Source organism: Felis catus, chromosome C2 (genome assembly GCF_018350175.1).
Source record: "Felis catus isolate Fca126 chromosome C2, F.catus_Fca126_mat1.0, whole genome shotgun sequence".
Classification (NCBI taxonomy): domain Eukaryota; kingdom Metazoa; phylum Chordata; class Mammalia; order Carnivora; family Felidae; genus Felis; species Felis catus.
In genome coordinates, this window is record NC_058376.1 from 152,741,649 (window position 1) to 152,757,514 (window position 15,866).

Below are 15,866 nucleotides of genomic sequence, written 5' to 3' on the forward strand. Positions count from 1 at the left end.
ATTTAATATGTAAATATTTGGGTTCCTTTATGACTAATGCTAGGCACTGGTCTAACTTTGCAACACTGGACTCAACTGCCCTGAATGCTACCTGAAAGTAACGGACGTTGGACCATCAAATACAATGTATACTGGACATCCCTCTCTGGATGGAAATTTCTGCTACAGCAGGGGTTGTTAGTTTCCAGGGAGGGTGGGGCATGGAGACGGGATGGGAAGCAGAGCTGGAGGACACAAAGGAAGGGAAAGTCAAGGGTCTTGTCCCAGCACAGGGTCAGAACTGGCAGGAGATCGGAATTAAACACACTAAAGACCCAGGTGAGGTCAGAAGCCAAAACCAGAGACGGGGGCCTGGGAGAACGGAAGGCTGGAGGCTGGGCGGGCTGGTCATGACCGACGGAAACGCGTGGCCTACAAAGCAAGCTGACGGTGCTATCACGAGGCTCTGCAGGTGGTCTGCAGCCTGATGAGCCACAGGGTCTCAGGCACAGGGGAGGGCAAGGTGGGCACGGAGAGAGGCAGTTCCTGTCCCCGCTGTGTCATTTCTTGGGCCTTCTCCAGGGACTCACCCCTAGACCTCCTGTCTCCAGGTTTAGGGTCGCTATGGTTTCAGCCTCTGTATGTGGGAGGAAGGTAGCGGCATTACCAAGCTGGGAAAAAATCCAACTTTCCAACGTTCATACTTCTGTCGGTTCCCATGACTATTTTGAGAGTTAATGAATTTTGACAAAATTGAATGCTTCCGAATTCAATGTGGCTTTGTTTTCACTATATTCATTTTTATGACTACATACCCTCTCTTTATGGTAAGCGATCCTGGATCCGTACATGGAAGTGATAACATTTTCCTCTTAACGTAATCTTTAAACTAAAATTAGCCAGACACACCTTAGGTTTGATTTGGGATACAGGCTGGATTTGACAATGAAATGGCAACTGCTACTGTTTTTTCAATTAAGTCTATTTTCTGTTGCTGAAAAGATTTCAATTAAATTCGTGTGTGGAGGTGCCATGTATGTTTCCACAGGGCAATCATGTCCAGGGTTCAGGGTGTTCCTCCTTCTCCTCACCCTACCTGGAGTCTAAGGGGATGTGGCCAGGGTCCGGCCAGCTATTTGTAACTTGTTTTCTTTTTTTTTTTTTTTAATGTTTATTTTCGAGACAGAGAGACAGAGCATGAGCAGAGGAGGGTAGAGAGAGAGAGGGAGATACAGAATCCGAAGCGGGCTCCAGGCTCTGAGCTGTCAGCACAGAGCCCCACGCGGGGCTTGAACTCACGAGCTGTGAGATCATGACCTGAGCTGAAGTCGGACGCCCAACTGACTGAGCCACCCAGGTGCCCCTGTAACTCGTTTTCTAGGGGAAGCTACATCATCCCTTCTCCTGGGATGATTGTGGACAGAATGAGCAACAGAGCAGGAGAGGGGTTAGAAATCACAGATGTAAGAGCCACTGTAGTTTGGAGCAGACGTATTCAATGAGACTGAAGGGTCTGAGCGATTTGCTGGGAAATAAGCAAACCTTCTTCTCACTAGAATATTCTCACAAATGGTTTGCAAAACAGCTACCAGGTACTGGGACCAAAATGCCTTGGAGATTAAAACAATTTGATTCTATGACAAGGGGGAGGGGAGGGGAGGATTAAATTTTCATTTTTTGGGGTGGGGGGGGATGTTCGGCAAAGGAATGTGAAATTTCCTTCAAATCATAGCAGGAAAAAAATAGCTTTCATTTCAAAAGGCAGACCTGATCTTTTAGATCCTAGTTTTGCTTCCAAAAATCACATCTTCTACATATCTTTGCATATTCTTATAAGGCTGGCATATACCAGAATGTTCCATGAATGTTTGAATATACTGGACCATGACCACATTATTTAAGCTCAGAAAATTTGGGTTCTTGCAAATGCCAAAGTGACTCTAATTTCTTTCACTTTAAAAAAACAAAACGCAATACCAGTATTTATGTTTTAAGAATTTTATGAGGTCTCTTCAGAAAATTTTGAGTACTCAGGGGAGTGACAGAATGGTAGGTCACTAGCCCAGACCATGTTTCTCCTATGTTGTCTCTCTCACAGTGGCATGGAATGTCCCAGAGAAAGATTTTCAAGAAGGCCAACCAGACGGGGCTTGCCCAAGTCCCAAGGCCATGGTACGTCTCTCACATTCAGGGTACGTCACGTGGATCAAAGGGGAACATGCGTCCAGGGCCCCTGGGGCGCCACTGCCCAGGGCAGGGTTGTGGAGGAAGACTGAGGGTGGGGGTGCACCTGACCGGGCAGGTGGCTGATGGGAAGGGCTGGGGGCCTCTGTGAAGGAAGTGCCCTGTATCTGCCCCTTACCTTTGACTTGGACCTCATGAAAGGAAATCCCACGCTGCATTTGAGGAAGTCTGATTCCAGCAGTTCACAGGAAATGCCCATTTCCTCCTGAAAGAGAAAAAGCACCAACGGATGGGCTGGCTGTGTGGACAGATATGTGCAAGTGGCCTCCGAGAGGCAGATCGAGACTTTAGCAAACACGGTCCTTCTTTGGGGCAGTTCCCAGACAACAGTCACTGCTGGCTCCGGTGGGAGGGGAACCTGGGACCAGGCCCAGTCCCTTACCCCTCCTCTGGTGGCCCACCCTACCTATGGTCCCCCTGGGAAGGGAAGCAGGTACCCAGGACATTCTTAACTAACGTTTCGGCTCTGAACCCCGGTGCTCTCCTGGTAAACTGAACCAGCCACGCGTGAGCTGGATGTCTCCAAAGGTTTGGCTTAAAGACAACAGGACGCTTTCTGGACGCTTTCTCCTAAGCCCACACTCGAATCCTGCCTTTCAAGGTCTTGCTAGTTTTGGAAAGACAGACTCTAAGGAAAACACACACCAAGGAGGTGTGTGAGGGCTGAGCAGGGCCCCTGCAAGCCTGCCCAGGTACAAGGGCAAGGAGAAGTTTCCTTGTGTAGCCCACCAGGGCTGGACCCTACACACGGTGGCCCGAGAAAGCCAGGAGAGGGGTCGTGGCGAGCTGCTGTCTTTCCACCTGTGTCTACAACACAGGGAAGCCAGGAGGCTCTTCAGAACCCGCAGGATCCAAGTTACTGAAGCCAAATCAAGACTTCCAAGGGGAGACGGTATGTTGCAGATTCTGGAGAAGGCAAAGGCACAGAACCAGCACTTGCTGTGTGTCTAGAGGCCAGGACACCAGAGTTCAATGAGGTCATGTGCCTTCTTGGTGCACTCTAAAGCCTGTCTCCTTCTCCATTCCACAGCTCTGATTTTCTAGAGGGAATAAGCATACACATTACTATTCTACGAACACCCTTTACTATTCTACACCTCTCTTTAAGTTGTCCCCACTATCAGGAACACTCTCTCAGTCCTGCTTCCAAGGCTTACTTCGTGCATCTTGGCACCAAATACTCACGGGTGCTAAGTTCACACCCAGAGTGTGGAAATGGCACAGGATTCAGAACAGACCCTGAGCATCTGTTGGGTTAGCTGAGTCAGCCTATCACCTACCATGGTCAGTGTGAAGGGCACAGGTCTGAAAGATGTCAGTCCTGTCCTTGAAGGGCTCATAGCTTAGAAAGAAGAGACCTCCCAGCAGAGAAATCGACATTTACACGTCAGAGTGAGGGGCTGCTCTTGGAGCCTGGGGGTATGTGTTGGCAATTTCGATAAGGAAACCAGAGAATAGTTTCTCAAATGCTGTCTCGAGACCTGCATATGCCAAAGATTGGTCCTAATGATTCACTGTGGTGGCTTTGTCACCATCCCCTTCCTCATGCTCCTCCCTGCAGAAGCAGAGTCCACATTGGCCCAAGGAGAAGCTCCTTGAAATCCTAGCTAATCAGCCTGTGGGCATCAGAGGCAGCGAGCCCAAGCCTAGGTGACGCTGACTCTCAGTTTCCCTGGCACAGTTCCCGTTCATACCTGTCATGGGTATAATTACTCTCAAGAGCATCCCAGCATGTATATAAATTACACAATTATTCAACCTAGTTCCAAACTCCCTTTGTGAAGTTCAATACCCCACTAGAAATCCCTTTCAAAGAAGGAAAGAGGTCTTCCTTCCTTCCTTCCTTCCTTCCTTCCTTCCTTCCTTCCTTCCCTTCTTTCTCCCTCCCTCCCTTCCTTCAACTTGAGAGGGTGAGAGAAAGTAAGAGACAGCACACACACGTGGGCAGGAGAGCATATGAGTGTGTGTAGCAGGGGCAGAGACAGAGAGAATCCCAAGTAGGCTCTGCAATATCAGCACAGAGCCTGACGTGGTGTTCAATCCCACGAACCATGAGATCATGACCTGAGCCGAGATCAAGAGCTGGATGCTTAACCAACTGAGCCACCCAGACGCCTCCAGGAGAGAGGTTTTCAATTCAAGTCAAAGGTCTACCTGTTCTCGAAATAAAGATTTATTGCCCCAAAGACCTTTTTAGTTTTTGCGTGAGTGTGCAGGAATGACTGCGGCTTCAAAAACTTGCTCTGGTACTTGAGAAGCCCTTGGTTTTCTTGGCCTTGGCCTAAGATTGCTTTTGATTGATTATTCAAGAGCTGCTGAATCTATTTCTTTTTGTTAATTCCAAAATGCTAGAAAATAACACTGAAGCCAGCATTTCTTGCATCAGTCTAACTCTTTCTGTCACTCTACTCAGTCTACTAGAGATTATAAAATTCTGGTTGGATTTTGGTGGGGCCAAGCAGAAAGAGCAAACACCACAGACCTCTGGGATTCAGAGCGCTCAGTGTATGATTCATGACTCATGAGCTCCTGGTGGTGCTACAGGAAAGGATATCATGCATCACCCTTCTGCTGCCTGTCAGCACCAATACGGCCCTGCTGGGGTCATTTATTTCCATACCCCGCTCTCCTACGACAGTTGTGAAGTACGCAAACACCGTGACTCCTTGTATGGATGGTGTGGGTGCTTGCCCGAGGACCCCTTTACTACGTGGGTTCAATCAGCTCCCGGCTGAATGGGAGCTGCTTCGCCCGGGGGCTTACAGCGCCCTTCCCCGCAAGGATTCTGCAGCCTGTGATTGGCATGGGTGCAAAAGGCCATCCCTCTGCCTCCAGGTGAGACCAGCTCTGCTGTGCAACTCGGGTTCCGGTGGGATTAGGTTGAAGCAGCCTCCAGCTGACAGCACATCCGTTTGGTTCCTTCCTCTGCTCCATTCATTCCGCTTCTTTCCAGAGCATTTCCCTAATAAATCGCTTGCACGGAAACACCCGGCTCGGGTTCTGCTTCTGGTGAACCTGACCTCACACAATACTCTGTAGAGCTGAGGCTCCTGGCACTGGGAGTCACTGGAAAGTACGGGGCGTTTGGTCTCAGGTGAGGAAAGGGAATGCAAGGGGAACCTACAATGCTAATTGGTCACGTTTAAATCCACACTCACCAAGAGACAGCTTTCTTATCTGCAGTGAATAAAATCTGTGTAGCCCTGGGGCGCCTGGGTGGCACAGTCGGTTAAGCGTCCGACTTCAGCCAGGTCACGATCTCGTGGTCTGTGAGTTCGAGCCCCGCGTCAGGCTCTGGGCTGATGGCTCAGAGCCTGGAGCCTGTTTCTGATTCTGTCTCCCTCTCTCTCTGCCCCTCCCCTGTTCATGCTCTGTCTCTCTCTGTCCCAAAAACAAATAAAAAACGTTGAAAAAAAATTTTTTTTTTAAATAAAAAAAGAAAATCTGTGTAGCCCCACCCAGCCAGGGGAACAATTTCCCCCAAAGCAGCATCGCGTCCTCCTTGTTCTGGCTTCACGTTATGCCCAGCACAGAACTGAAAAACAGGCTTATTATGGAGCCGTTGGCCCCCTTGGCAGGGGCAGGCACCTTGTAGACACAGAGAGACCCAGTGAAGTTTCAAAATAGTGATCTACTGGGGGTTGCTCATCACTTCTGCCCGGCTCTTGGTACCGTACCGCCAGGAGGTAGGTGGACCAGGTGTCTCCTTAGCTCCTCTGTTCCCCATGTCCCAATCGTTGCTTACCCTGACTTTAGGTTAGAAAACACAACTTTGTCACTGTCGCAAGACTTATGATGACCAGCTCTCAGCTGACTGGGAACACGGACCAGTGAACAAACTATCTCCCTTTGTCCCTGATTGCCAGACAGTGTAGACATCTGATGACCCAATTCAAATACGGTACAAATTTACTGCGGAGGGAAACGAAGCCCTTGCTGCAAAAAAAAAAAAAGCAGGCTTTCATGAAATCAATGAAAGTGATGTTGGAAAACTGCTCAAACCACCGAAAGCCACTGATAAATCTCGATCTGGCTGAGTTTAGCTTGGTTAACTGATAATTATCCCTGGATGACAACACTTTAAGATGCTTCCAAAGATATGGATTTAAATAAAAAAGATCAAGAGAAGTGCCTGGAAAAAATACACTCTTGTAAAATGACCCTTTTGTGATTGTCCTAAAAAAAAAAAAAGGCAAAATCTGAAACAAAGAATATTACCTTATGATATAATAGGAATATTCACACCCAAAACCTGCCTATCTAGCACTCAATTTCTTCGTCTCCAAAATTAACATGTTATTTCAAAGATGCTAATAAAGCAAATAAGCTTTTGCCCTGGGTCTAAGATATCCTTGACATTATAATTCCAGTGCGACAAGGGCTGTTAAATGTAGGATAATATAAACTTATTTCCATAATTTTTAGTTTTCTTCTTCTTTTAACAAAATATTTTAAAATGTTTTATTTATTTTTGAGAGAGACACAGAGCACCAGTGGGGGAAGGCAGAGAGAGAGAGAGACAGACAGACAGACAGACAGACAGAATCCAAAGCAGGCTCCAGGCTCCAAGCTGTCAGCACAGAGCCCCACATGGGTCTTGAACTCACAAACCGTGAGATCATGACCTGAGTGGAAGTCAGACGCTTAACCAACTGAGCCACCCAGGCACCCCTAGTTTACTTTTCAAGTAAACACCCAATCAAGTCTGAAAAAAGTTTTTTACTCTGAAATTTTGGATCTTATTCTAAGAAGATTCACATAACTGGCCTTTTTCCCAGTCCCACTTTTCCTTGGCTAACAAGAATATCCAATACCATAAAATGCTATCGGGGCTTCTCCCTGGAGATTAAGTGATTCAATTTAAATTAATTTTTTTTTGTAACCGACACGCATTTCACTCTCAGGATCAGGAAAACATCAATGAACATTTTCTAGAACACGTGACGAAAAGCATACTTGGTTTACGCACATTTGCCTCTGTATCCTCGATGCCTGGCACCGTGCCTGGCACTTAGGGGCTCCTGAGTTTGCATTTATTAAATGAATGGGCCTTGGATGGTCGAGGATTCGGATGGAGGGACTGCAAGAAGAAGTTCATTTGCTGGTCTGCCTGGCAGGGGCGATGCTTGCCTTGGCAAAGTCCCCCTTTCTTCCAGACATACCTCAGCTGTCCCAGGCCCGGGAGCTTGGCCGGTGGAGTCAAGCCCCAGTCCTGTTTGTAACGTGCGGTGGTTGGCAAGAAGAATCAGACAATGAGGTTAGGGAGCCTCCTTGGACTCCTTCCTCCCAATCACACGCCATCTCATTTCCTTCTGGAGTGTGCTTTATTTGACTACCAACACAGTGCTCTTTGCGAGCAGCGTATCTGCAGGGTCCGGGCAAGGGCTAGGCACCCGCAAAAGTTTGAAATTTGACTTCTCATTTTTCTAGCTTCCTCATGTGTCTGTCCAACTGAAGGTGACACTCATGTCCCCATGTCTGGCTGCCAGTCTAGCAATTTAGTGTTCATCTAAGTTCTCCTCCTCCCACGTTTTTTTTTTTTTTAAGTAGGCTTCATGCCCAGTGGGGACTCCAACGCAGGGCTTGAACAGACAACCCTGAGATCAAGACATGAGATGGAGTCAGACACTGAACCCACTGAGCTACCCAGGCACCCGCTCCCCATTCCTTCTAGGCACTTGAGGTGTGATCCTTGTGAGCTGGTGAGAGAGACCTCCATGTTAACTCAGCTAATACAGAATTCGGGTAAATTTCAGAAGCACTTTATCCCCAATTCCCTAACCAACCGAGGGCTCAGAGGTGAGCGGGGGTTCCCAATAAGTTGGCCAACTGCGTTAACATAAAGAGAGTTTATTCCCAGGAAATACTTTATTGGCCCCATTTGACCATGAGTCAGCCTGAGCCTCACCAGAAAAAACAGTCCTATTCCCAGAAGGGAATCCTTTGGGACGGGGCCCATGAAATTCCTACCCAAGAAGAAAACCACATGGGCTTACGGCATAGAAAGTGCACAAGTTAGCGTCCCAACTTTAATTACTGGCTCAGGTCTGCAACAGCTATGTGTCCTCAGGGAAATTAACCATCCTTTCCTTAAGCTTCTGTTTCCTCACCTGTCAAAGGAAGGCAAAACACCTGCCTTATAGGACTCTGCTGGTGCCGATGGCTGTAATCATGGAATCCACAGATGGCCCCTACTCAGTAATGGCTTACTACGTGCCAAGTGGCTCCTCTGTGTGGTAGCTTCCCCTCTGATGCCATCTTACAAGGAGGAAACTGGAATGCCAAGCAGTGACATCGCTTGCCCAGGCGTTCCTAGCTGGCACCGTAAGAATGGATCCGAAGGGGCCTGGGTGCGGAAAGCCAAACAAGGAACGGACAAGGCCCCCCTTTCCCCCTCCCCCGAAGAATCCATAGAAACCAAGCCTAAAGGCGGGGAGCACAACCCGGCGAACCTGGCACATATGTTACGATGCCAAATATGGCTGATGGCCTGGCAAGGCCGGGTCCGTGGTTACAGACCTCCTGCCAGGCGGGAGCCGGCAGCTGAGCAGCCCAGGGCACCAGAGATGATCACCCACACACACGGGGCGTTGGGAGCAACGGGGTAAAGCAAGCGCTACAAAACGAGTGCCTTTCTCAAATTTTGTCAAAACCCCGTTGGGCAGCCAGGGCGCAGACCATGCTGGGTTTGTTCTTTTCACGCGTAAAAAAGTGAAGCAAGCAGGAACTACTGTCGGGACAAATGTTTGAGACGGACGAACCGTGTAGCTGTTAATGCAAAATTCCCCTCTGACGTGAAGTCCTAGAATTTGGTGAGGAATTTGGTGAGTGCACTTTAAGCAACTCTGAGCCAGTCACAGGCAGGGGGATGTCAGTGGTAGGTAGGTCGGTTGGTCACGGTCACGGGAGGGAGGAGCAATTATCTGATCCAAGTGGAGCCAGGCGTCTTCTTCCCAACAGTCCTCTTGGCCCTTAGAAAATAGTGCTTTGAAAGCTTTAAAATGAGTAAAAATATTACATTTTAAAAGCCAATATGAATTAGAAATGAGTTGAATAAGCTTATTCCTGTAACATGTCCCCCTTTGGTACATTACATCAACCCCATATAGAGCTAATCGTTATATTTTCACAAAGTGCACACAAATAAAAACACCTCCCTCAGTGCTGGGGGTTGCTCCCTTTGGAACCACAGAGATATGAACTTGAGAATACAAACAAATCAAAAGAAATCAGGCAGCTCTAACTGAAAAGCCCAAAGTGCAAAGAAAGGTGAGTAAGCCATGCCTTTTAAGGCTTAAGACATCATGAGTTGATGTTCATCTAGGAACTTTGTCCTTCTGTTAAACAGAGGCAATGTCTTGTCTTAGATTAAAAAAAATTTTTTTTTAATGTTCATTCATTTTTGAAAGACAGAGAGAGACAGAGCATGAGGAGGGGAGGGGCAGAGAGAGAGGGAGACACAGAATCGGAAGCAGGCTCCAGGCTCTGAGCCATCAGCACAGAGCCCGACGCGGGGCCCCAACCCAGGGCCCGTGAGATCATGACCTGAGCTGAAGCCAGACGCTCAACCGACTGAGCCACCCAGACGCCCGCAAAGAAAGATCAGTAAGCCATGCCTTTTAAGCCTTAAGACGTAATGATTTGACTTTCATCTAGGAACTTTGTCCTCCTGTTAAACAGAAGCAATGTCCTTTCTTAGATTTTTAAAAACACGCTTTCTATTCTTAGATTAAAAAAAAAAAATAGTCCCCAGATTTTGCAAATTCTTCATCAACCAAGAATTCAAAGTTGAATTCTATCTCACAAATCAAATTATTTCGATTTTCTTTCACTCTTTTTTCCTCTTCCCTACAGGTTGGCTGGAAAATCAATAAGGTGAGGGCCTCTCCGGAACCTGCAGGAAAGCATTTAACATCGGGGCATAAAAACAATGTATGAGTGGTGTTTGCATGAGAAAGGAATTAAGTGTTTGTAGGAATTCAGTGTTTGAGGGGTACTTATTAAAATCCTGGCCAGGAATCTTGGTGTTAGAGATGTACTAACAGTGAAGAGTTTTACCCCACCTACAAACCCGCTTACACTCCTGCCCACTCGAAACCCATTTTCAAAGGACTGTGCCAGGAAGGGCCTTGCTACTCAAAGTGTGGTCCCTGCCCCTGCAGCACCACCGACACTTGGGAAACATGTTAGAAATGCAGATTCTCAGGTCGGACCCCAGACCTGCTGAATTAGAGTCTGTATGTTAACACGATCTCCAGGTAGCCTCGGTGATCGTGACCATGTGAGAAGCACTGCTCTACATCACTGAGCCCACCCGCTCAGGAAACAAGAGTGGAGACCACCTTCCTCATGCTCCGCACCCTCCAGAAAAACATGCACACGGCTGATGTTCTTTGAGGGCTACTGCGTGTGTGAGGACACACTCTTCTGGAGCTGGAGATCTGCCCATTCCCATGTCCCTTACCTAGGTTCCCCCCACAGCAGACGCCGGGACAAGGATTGGGCTGCAAGTCCTCTATTTGGGAGGAGACCCCAGGGCAGGAATGCCACGGACGGGTGAGAAATCGGGGCGTCTACCCTTCAACATCCGACTCTCCTTGTCTGAGTTGTCCCCGGAACGCTGACCGTCCTGCACTCCCAGCCCCTCGGTGCTTGAGCATAGCACACACCGGTCGCCGAGAGCGCCGCGGGCAGAGGGACACAGGCCAAGCCTCAGCTTACAGAGGAGCTGGCAAAGGTGGTCTCCAGGATGGGTGGAGGGGATATGAAAGGACTTGGCCATTACCTCTCCCGTCCTCTCCCCTCTCCACAAGCAGTTGGTGCGGTAAGCTGTGCACCTAGAACACAGACAGCTGCTAATGCACTCCCCTTGGCCACAGATGAGGAGACGGGGCCTCAGAGAGGCCCTCTCCCCGCCTACTGTTCTCCACAGGGCATGCTATGGGCCGGGGAAGGCCCGTCCCTGGGGCCAGCCGCTGACTCGTTTCTTCCATCTGGTTGGTGCGTCCACTTAGCTGCTTTTGGACACACCTCAGGACTCTCCTTAAAGAACTGGCATCTTCTTTTAGAATGATCCCTCCCTCCTTTTTCTTTCTTTGCTGCCATTACACATCAGCTCTAACGTCCTCCCATCCAGACCAGCACAAGCCCTCTGTTAGCGGATGCCCTGCTCTCGGCTATTCCCCAATCTGTTCTACAAGCTACTCCGGGTGAATCCTTTGTTTGCTTTTAACCTTTTAACCTTCAAAGGTTATTACCAACCAACACCCCTCACTGGTTTCTGACGTGAGGATGCACTGGAACCAGCTGGAGCCAGGGATATCATGCGCAGTTGTGTAGGCTGTTTACTGCACAAGAGAACTAGCTGAGGGGCAGAAGGGCTGAAAAGCAGCTCACGGCTGCTCTCAAATCCTGCTCCTGGCCAAGAGGCCGTGGGCCACCAGAGGGGGCACTTCTCTCCAATTTGTATGACAAGTGCTAGAAAGACCATGTCTAACGTGGGAAGCTTTCTAAAAAGGACTCAGGTGGAGCCCTGATGCAGACCCACTGAATCACGGCACACAGCCCGGGCAAGCATTTGCTGAACAAGCTCCCCGGGGGGGTTCCAACGTGCACTCGAGTTACACACCCTCAAAGGTTAGATTACACTACAATCATTGTTCAAGATGCAGATGGAAGGCCCCACCCTCCAGAGCGGGGTTCCTTAGAGCAGAAGCAGGGTCAGAACACGTGGATTTGGCATCATCTGAAGCACATGTACTATGCCAGCTTTTGAAACAGACCCCAAGGGCTAGGATAGTCACTGCCTTTTTGGAGGTTAAGAGATTGAGACCCAGACTGAAGGGGGGTGGGGAAAAGTGCTTTCCCTGGGTTCCAACTCGTGAGGACAGAACACCTGTCAATAGGTCCCACACTGCCTCAAACGGGAGCCTCACACACTGGAGCCCCCATGCCCTCCAGGAAGTGGCAAAGAGAGGCGAACTCCAGAGACCAAGGCCAGCGCCAACGTGGGTGCCCGCCTTCTGCTGTCCCCGAGGGAGCCCATCCATCCATTCAACAAGTGTTTCTTATTTCGTCTGAAATGGGAAACAGCTCCTGCAGAATAATTCTTGTGTACGAGAGACGCGTGTTTTCTGTTACGTCTCACGTTCTTTTGTCCGTCCTCTCATCTAATAATTGTCTGCTGAGCAGCCCTGCTGTCCTTCGCTCCTCTTATAAGCAGGCCCCTGGTGCCTCCCAGGAGGTGCTCCCAGCCTGCGGGGAGGGAGAAGGACCCAGCTGCTGGGGGAAAGACCCCTGTGTACTCACTCCTGTATGATGGCTGCCCGGGAGTGGTGCACTCGCTGGGCAGAAATTGAGCTCCCTGTACAAATCCAGAACACGGAGGTCAAAAACTCTTACAAATGACAAGCAACTCAAATTAAAAAGTACTCTTCATAGGGGCGCCTGGGTGGCTCAGTCGGTTGAGCGTCCGACTTCGGCTCGGGTCATGATCTCGCAGCTTGTGAGTTGGAGCCCCGCGTCGGGCGCTGTGCGGACCGCTCGGAGCCTGGAGCCTGCTTCGGGTTCCGTGTCTCCCTCTCTGCCCCTAACCCACTTGCATTCTGTCTCTGTCTCTTTCAAAAATAAATAAACATTAAAAAAAATTCCCAAAACGACTCTTCCTAAAATGGCAAGATCTAGCTGAGGGCCCTCTTATTCAGAACTGTGTCTAGCAGACTAAATAAGGCAAACAGGTCCCTGCGGGACTTAACGCTCCGTTATTAATTTACTCACCAGGCATTAGTGGACTAATCTCGGGTGCCAAGCACAGAGGTACTAAGCAAGCCTTCCTGTGAAATACCAGACGTAGAGCGACGGCCTTGGTGGCTGATCTAACAGAGCAACGTACACCGGTTGAGGACTCGAGGTGTAGGGAATGCCCACGGGAAGGTCAGAGAGGAGAACACAGGCTGTATCTCAGGATGTTCCGATTGCTCACATGCCAAGGAAAAAGCCTGGTACCAAGAACCTTGAGTATCAATACCAAGATTAGGACAAGAGCAAGTTGGGACACCCAGGTGGCTCGGTCAGTTAAGTGCCCGCGACTCTTGGTTTCGGCTCAGGTCATGATCTCACGGTTCGTGGGTTCGAGCCCTGCGTTGGGGTCCATGCTGACAGCGCAGAGCCTGCTTGGGATTCTCTCTCTCCCTCTCTCTCTCTGCCTCGCCCCTGCTCGCTCACTCTCTCTTTCTCAATAAAGAAATAAACTCAAGTTAAAAAAAAAATTAAAAAATTAAAAAAAGGAACAAGAAGAAGCCCGTTTTACAGCACTGAACTGAGAAGGGCCCTCTACTGTAACTAAATGCTAATGTCATGTGTCCTTTCTGTATTTTCAAGAACGCTATGGGGAGTGTCCTCGTTTTCTAGGATTATGGTTGGCTTTCTCTATATTTGGTTTCAACATTTTCAGTTAATTGGCCAATTATTTAAAATGACTCACACACACAAAGAGTAAGGTTGCTTTTGGTTGTTTTAATGACTAGGTTTTAAGTTTAATCTTGCTGGAGTTGTTGGTAAAAGATCTGAATTTTCCTGGTTCTCTTAAAAAAAAAAAAAAAAGGTGAGCCACAGGTTCATAACACTTTCTCGGGGCCCGTGTGTTCTGAACTTGTTGTTCTGACACTCGTGATGTCAGAAGCTGGCTTTGGTGGCAGGGGACCGACGCATGGACTGCCTTCTTTATTACCTCCCGAGCCCTGACGCTGCAAAAGTAATCAGCTGACCCGCACTTTCCGTGCCTCCGTCTGTCATCTCCTGGGTGTCTCCCCCACAGACAGTTTTTGCTCGTTCTTTATTCTCCCTTGGACAACGTTTTCATTTGTCTTGCTTTCCACACTGGGTTTTAGTTCCGCTTCAGCGGGCTAGACTGACCACACAGCGCCCCGCTCACAGCAGGGCAGAGGAAGGGTCCACAGCGCTGGAAGGGCCCCCTCCCCCTCCCCACGCACCTCTCCACACGCGCGCGCGCACACACACACACACACACACACACACGGCCGTGCACACACAGCAACTCTTTGTGAACGGGGAGAGAGAGATGGCCATGCTTGGCAATTCCCATCCCCTCGGGGGAACTCTTACCCTGATGGGGATGCACTGAGATGTGACTTGTAACTCTGGGCCGAAGTTACCCACCTTCTTTCTCCTCCACCGCCCCTGCCTCCCCGAGAACTTCAATATACCTTGCTTGGCCTCCTTCTCCACTTCCCTACTGGTTTCTCCTGGGAACACTTCCTAGTATGCTACTTTTGCAGGATGCCTTATCTCAGGATTTCAATCCAGGGAACTCAGACACCATCAGAGAAACACCCAGGTTCCCTCCTCTGTACTCCAGGTAGGGGGAAGGCGCCAGCGGGAGCACTTCAGGATGTGAGCACATGGCCTCCCGGGCCTTAGGAAAGCTCTCATTCTCTCTAACGCACGATGCAGCGCTGAGCTGCTTTCCTGGGAACGTCCGTTCCGACCGAGCAGACCGGGATCTTTTAAAACAAAGAATTCCACCCGCCCAGCGTTAAGGGTGCAAGCTAAGACGGCGGGTGCAGACTTACGTGACTCATATATTGATTTCAATCCACTTAAGTGCCTCTTAAGCATAGACTCATTTAATTAACGTTCCTAAGCATTTTCTCTTTGTCCACTGTGGGAAGGAGGCCTCTCACGCTGCCTGCACCAGGCTCCGGGAAGGGGCCCTGAACGGCGGGCGGCGGGCGGGTTAAAGCCACTCTCCTCTTTACAGAGCTTTCCAGGGGGAGGGCCCCGGGGCCCCGTGAGCTTCTCGACCTGTGATTGCACAATGCGTTTTTTCACACTGACTCGGGTTCAGGTGGTGGTTCTACCACTTGTCCGGTGGTGCCTTAAGAACCTCCCTGTGAAAACACAGAGAGGAATTCCTACCCCACCAGCTTGCTGTAAGGACTTAGCCAATCACTTTGGTGCTGCCACCTCGGTGCAGGTGGTGGCTACCCAGCTCCACGGGTGGGTGGGTGGGGGGGACTTTTCAAGTGCTTCCTTCGCTCTGAGCCGCAAATCCTTAGGTCTGTTTAAAGCCTCTCCCAGAGCTCGACCCTCAACCTGGCTGGGCTGCCTGAAAACTAAGTGACACAATCAACGTGCACTGAACTCTGACCACATGGCAGGCTCCGCCCTAGGCGCTTTGTCAGGACGGACGGGTTTATGCTTCTCAACAACCCTGCGAGGTAAGTATTAGATCATCCATTTTGCAGAGGAGCACCCGGAGGCCCAGGGAGGGTGAAGGAACCGGTCCGAGGCCCCCCCCCCCACCCCGGCAGCTGCGTGGTAGCACCAGAACTCGACTGGGGCCGACCGACCCCAGAGCCGATAGCTCCTCACCGGGACCAGTCTGCAAGGGGGCCTTCGGGGCACCGGGGGCGCAGGTTTTCCTTCCTCTGCTGTGCAATCACGCGCCTACAGCGCAGAGGTTCTCCAAGTCTCTTGTGCATCGGACGGACCCTGCTGGGACTCGCCCGCAGGACTTCTGATTCAACGGTCCGTGAATGCACTTTCCTCATCGGGTCCCAGGTGATGCGGACGCTGGTGTCCCGCTGGTGTCAGGAGGCCGTGCTCGGAGTAGCGCCAAGCTG

The 15,866-nt window shown here is 49.8% G+C and overlaps 1 protein-coding gene across 4 annotated transcripts in view; it reads right to left on the minus strand.

Moving 5' to 3' along the window:
• Positions 1-15,866, minus strand: part of ITGA9 (integrin subunit alpha 9) — a 362,074-nt gene that overhangs the window by 96,911 nt on the left and 249,297 nt on the right. For all 4 annotated transcript variants that reach the window (XM_023260749.2, XM_023260752.2, XM_023260750.2 and 1 more), the window contains exon 19: positions 2,342-2,428. In XM_023260749.2, the coding sequence (XP_023116517.2) occupies positions 2,342-2,428 (87 nt within the window). The remainder of the gene's footprint in view (positions 1-2,341; positions 2,429-15,866) is intronic.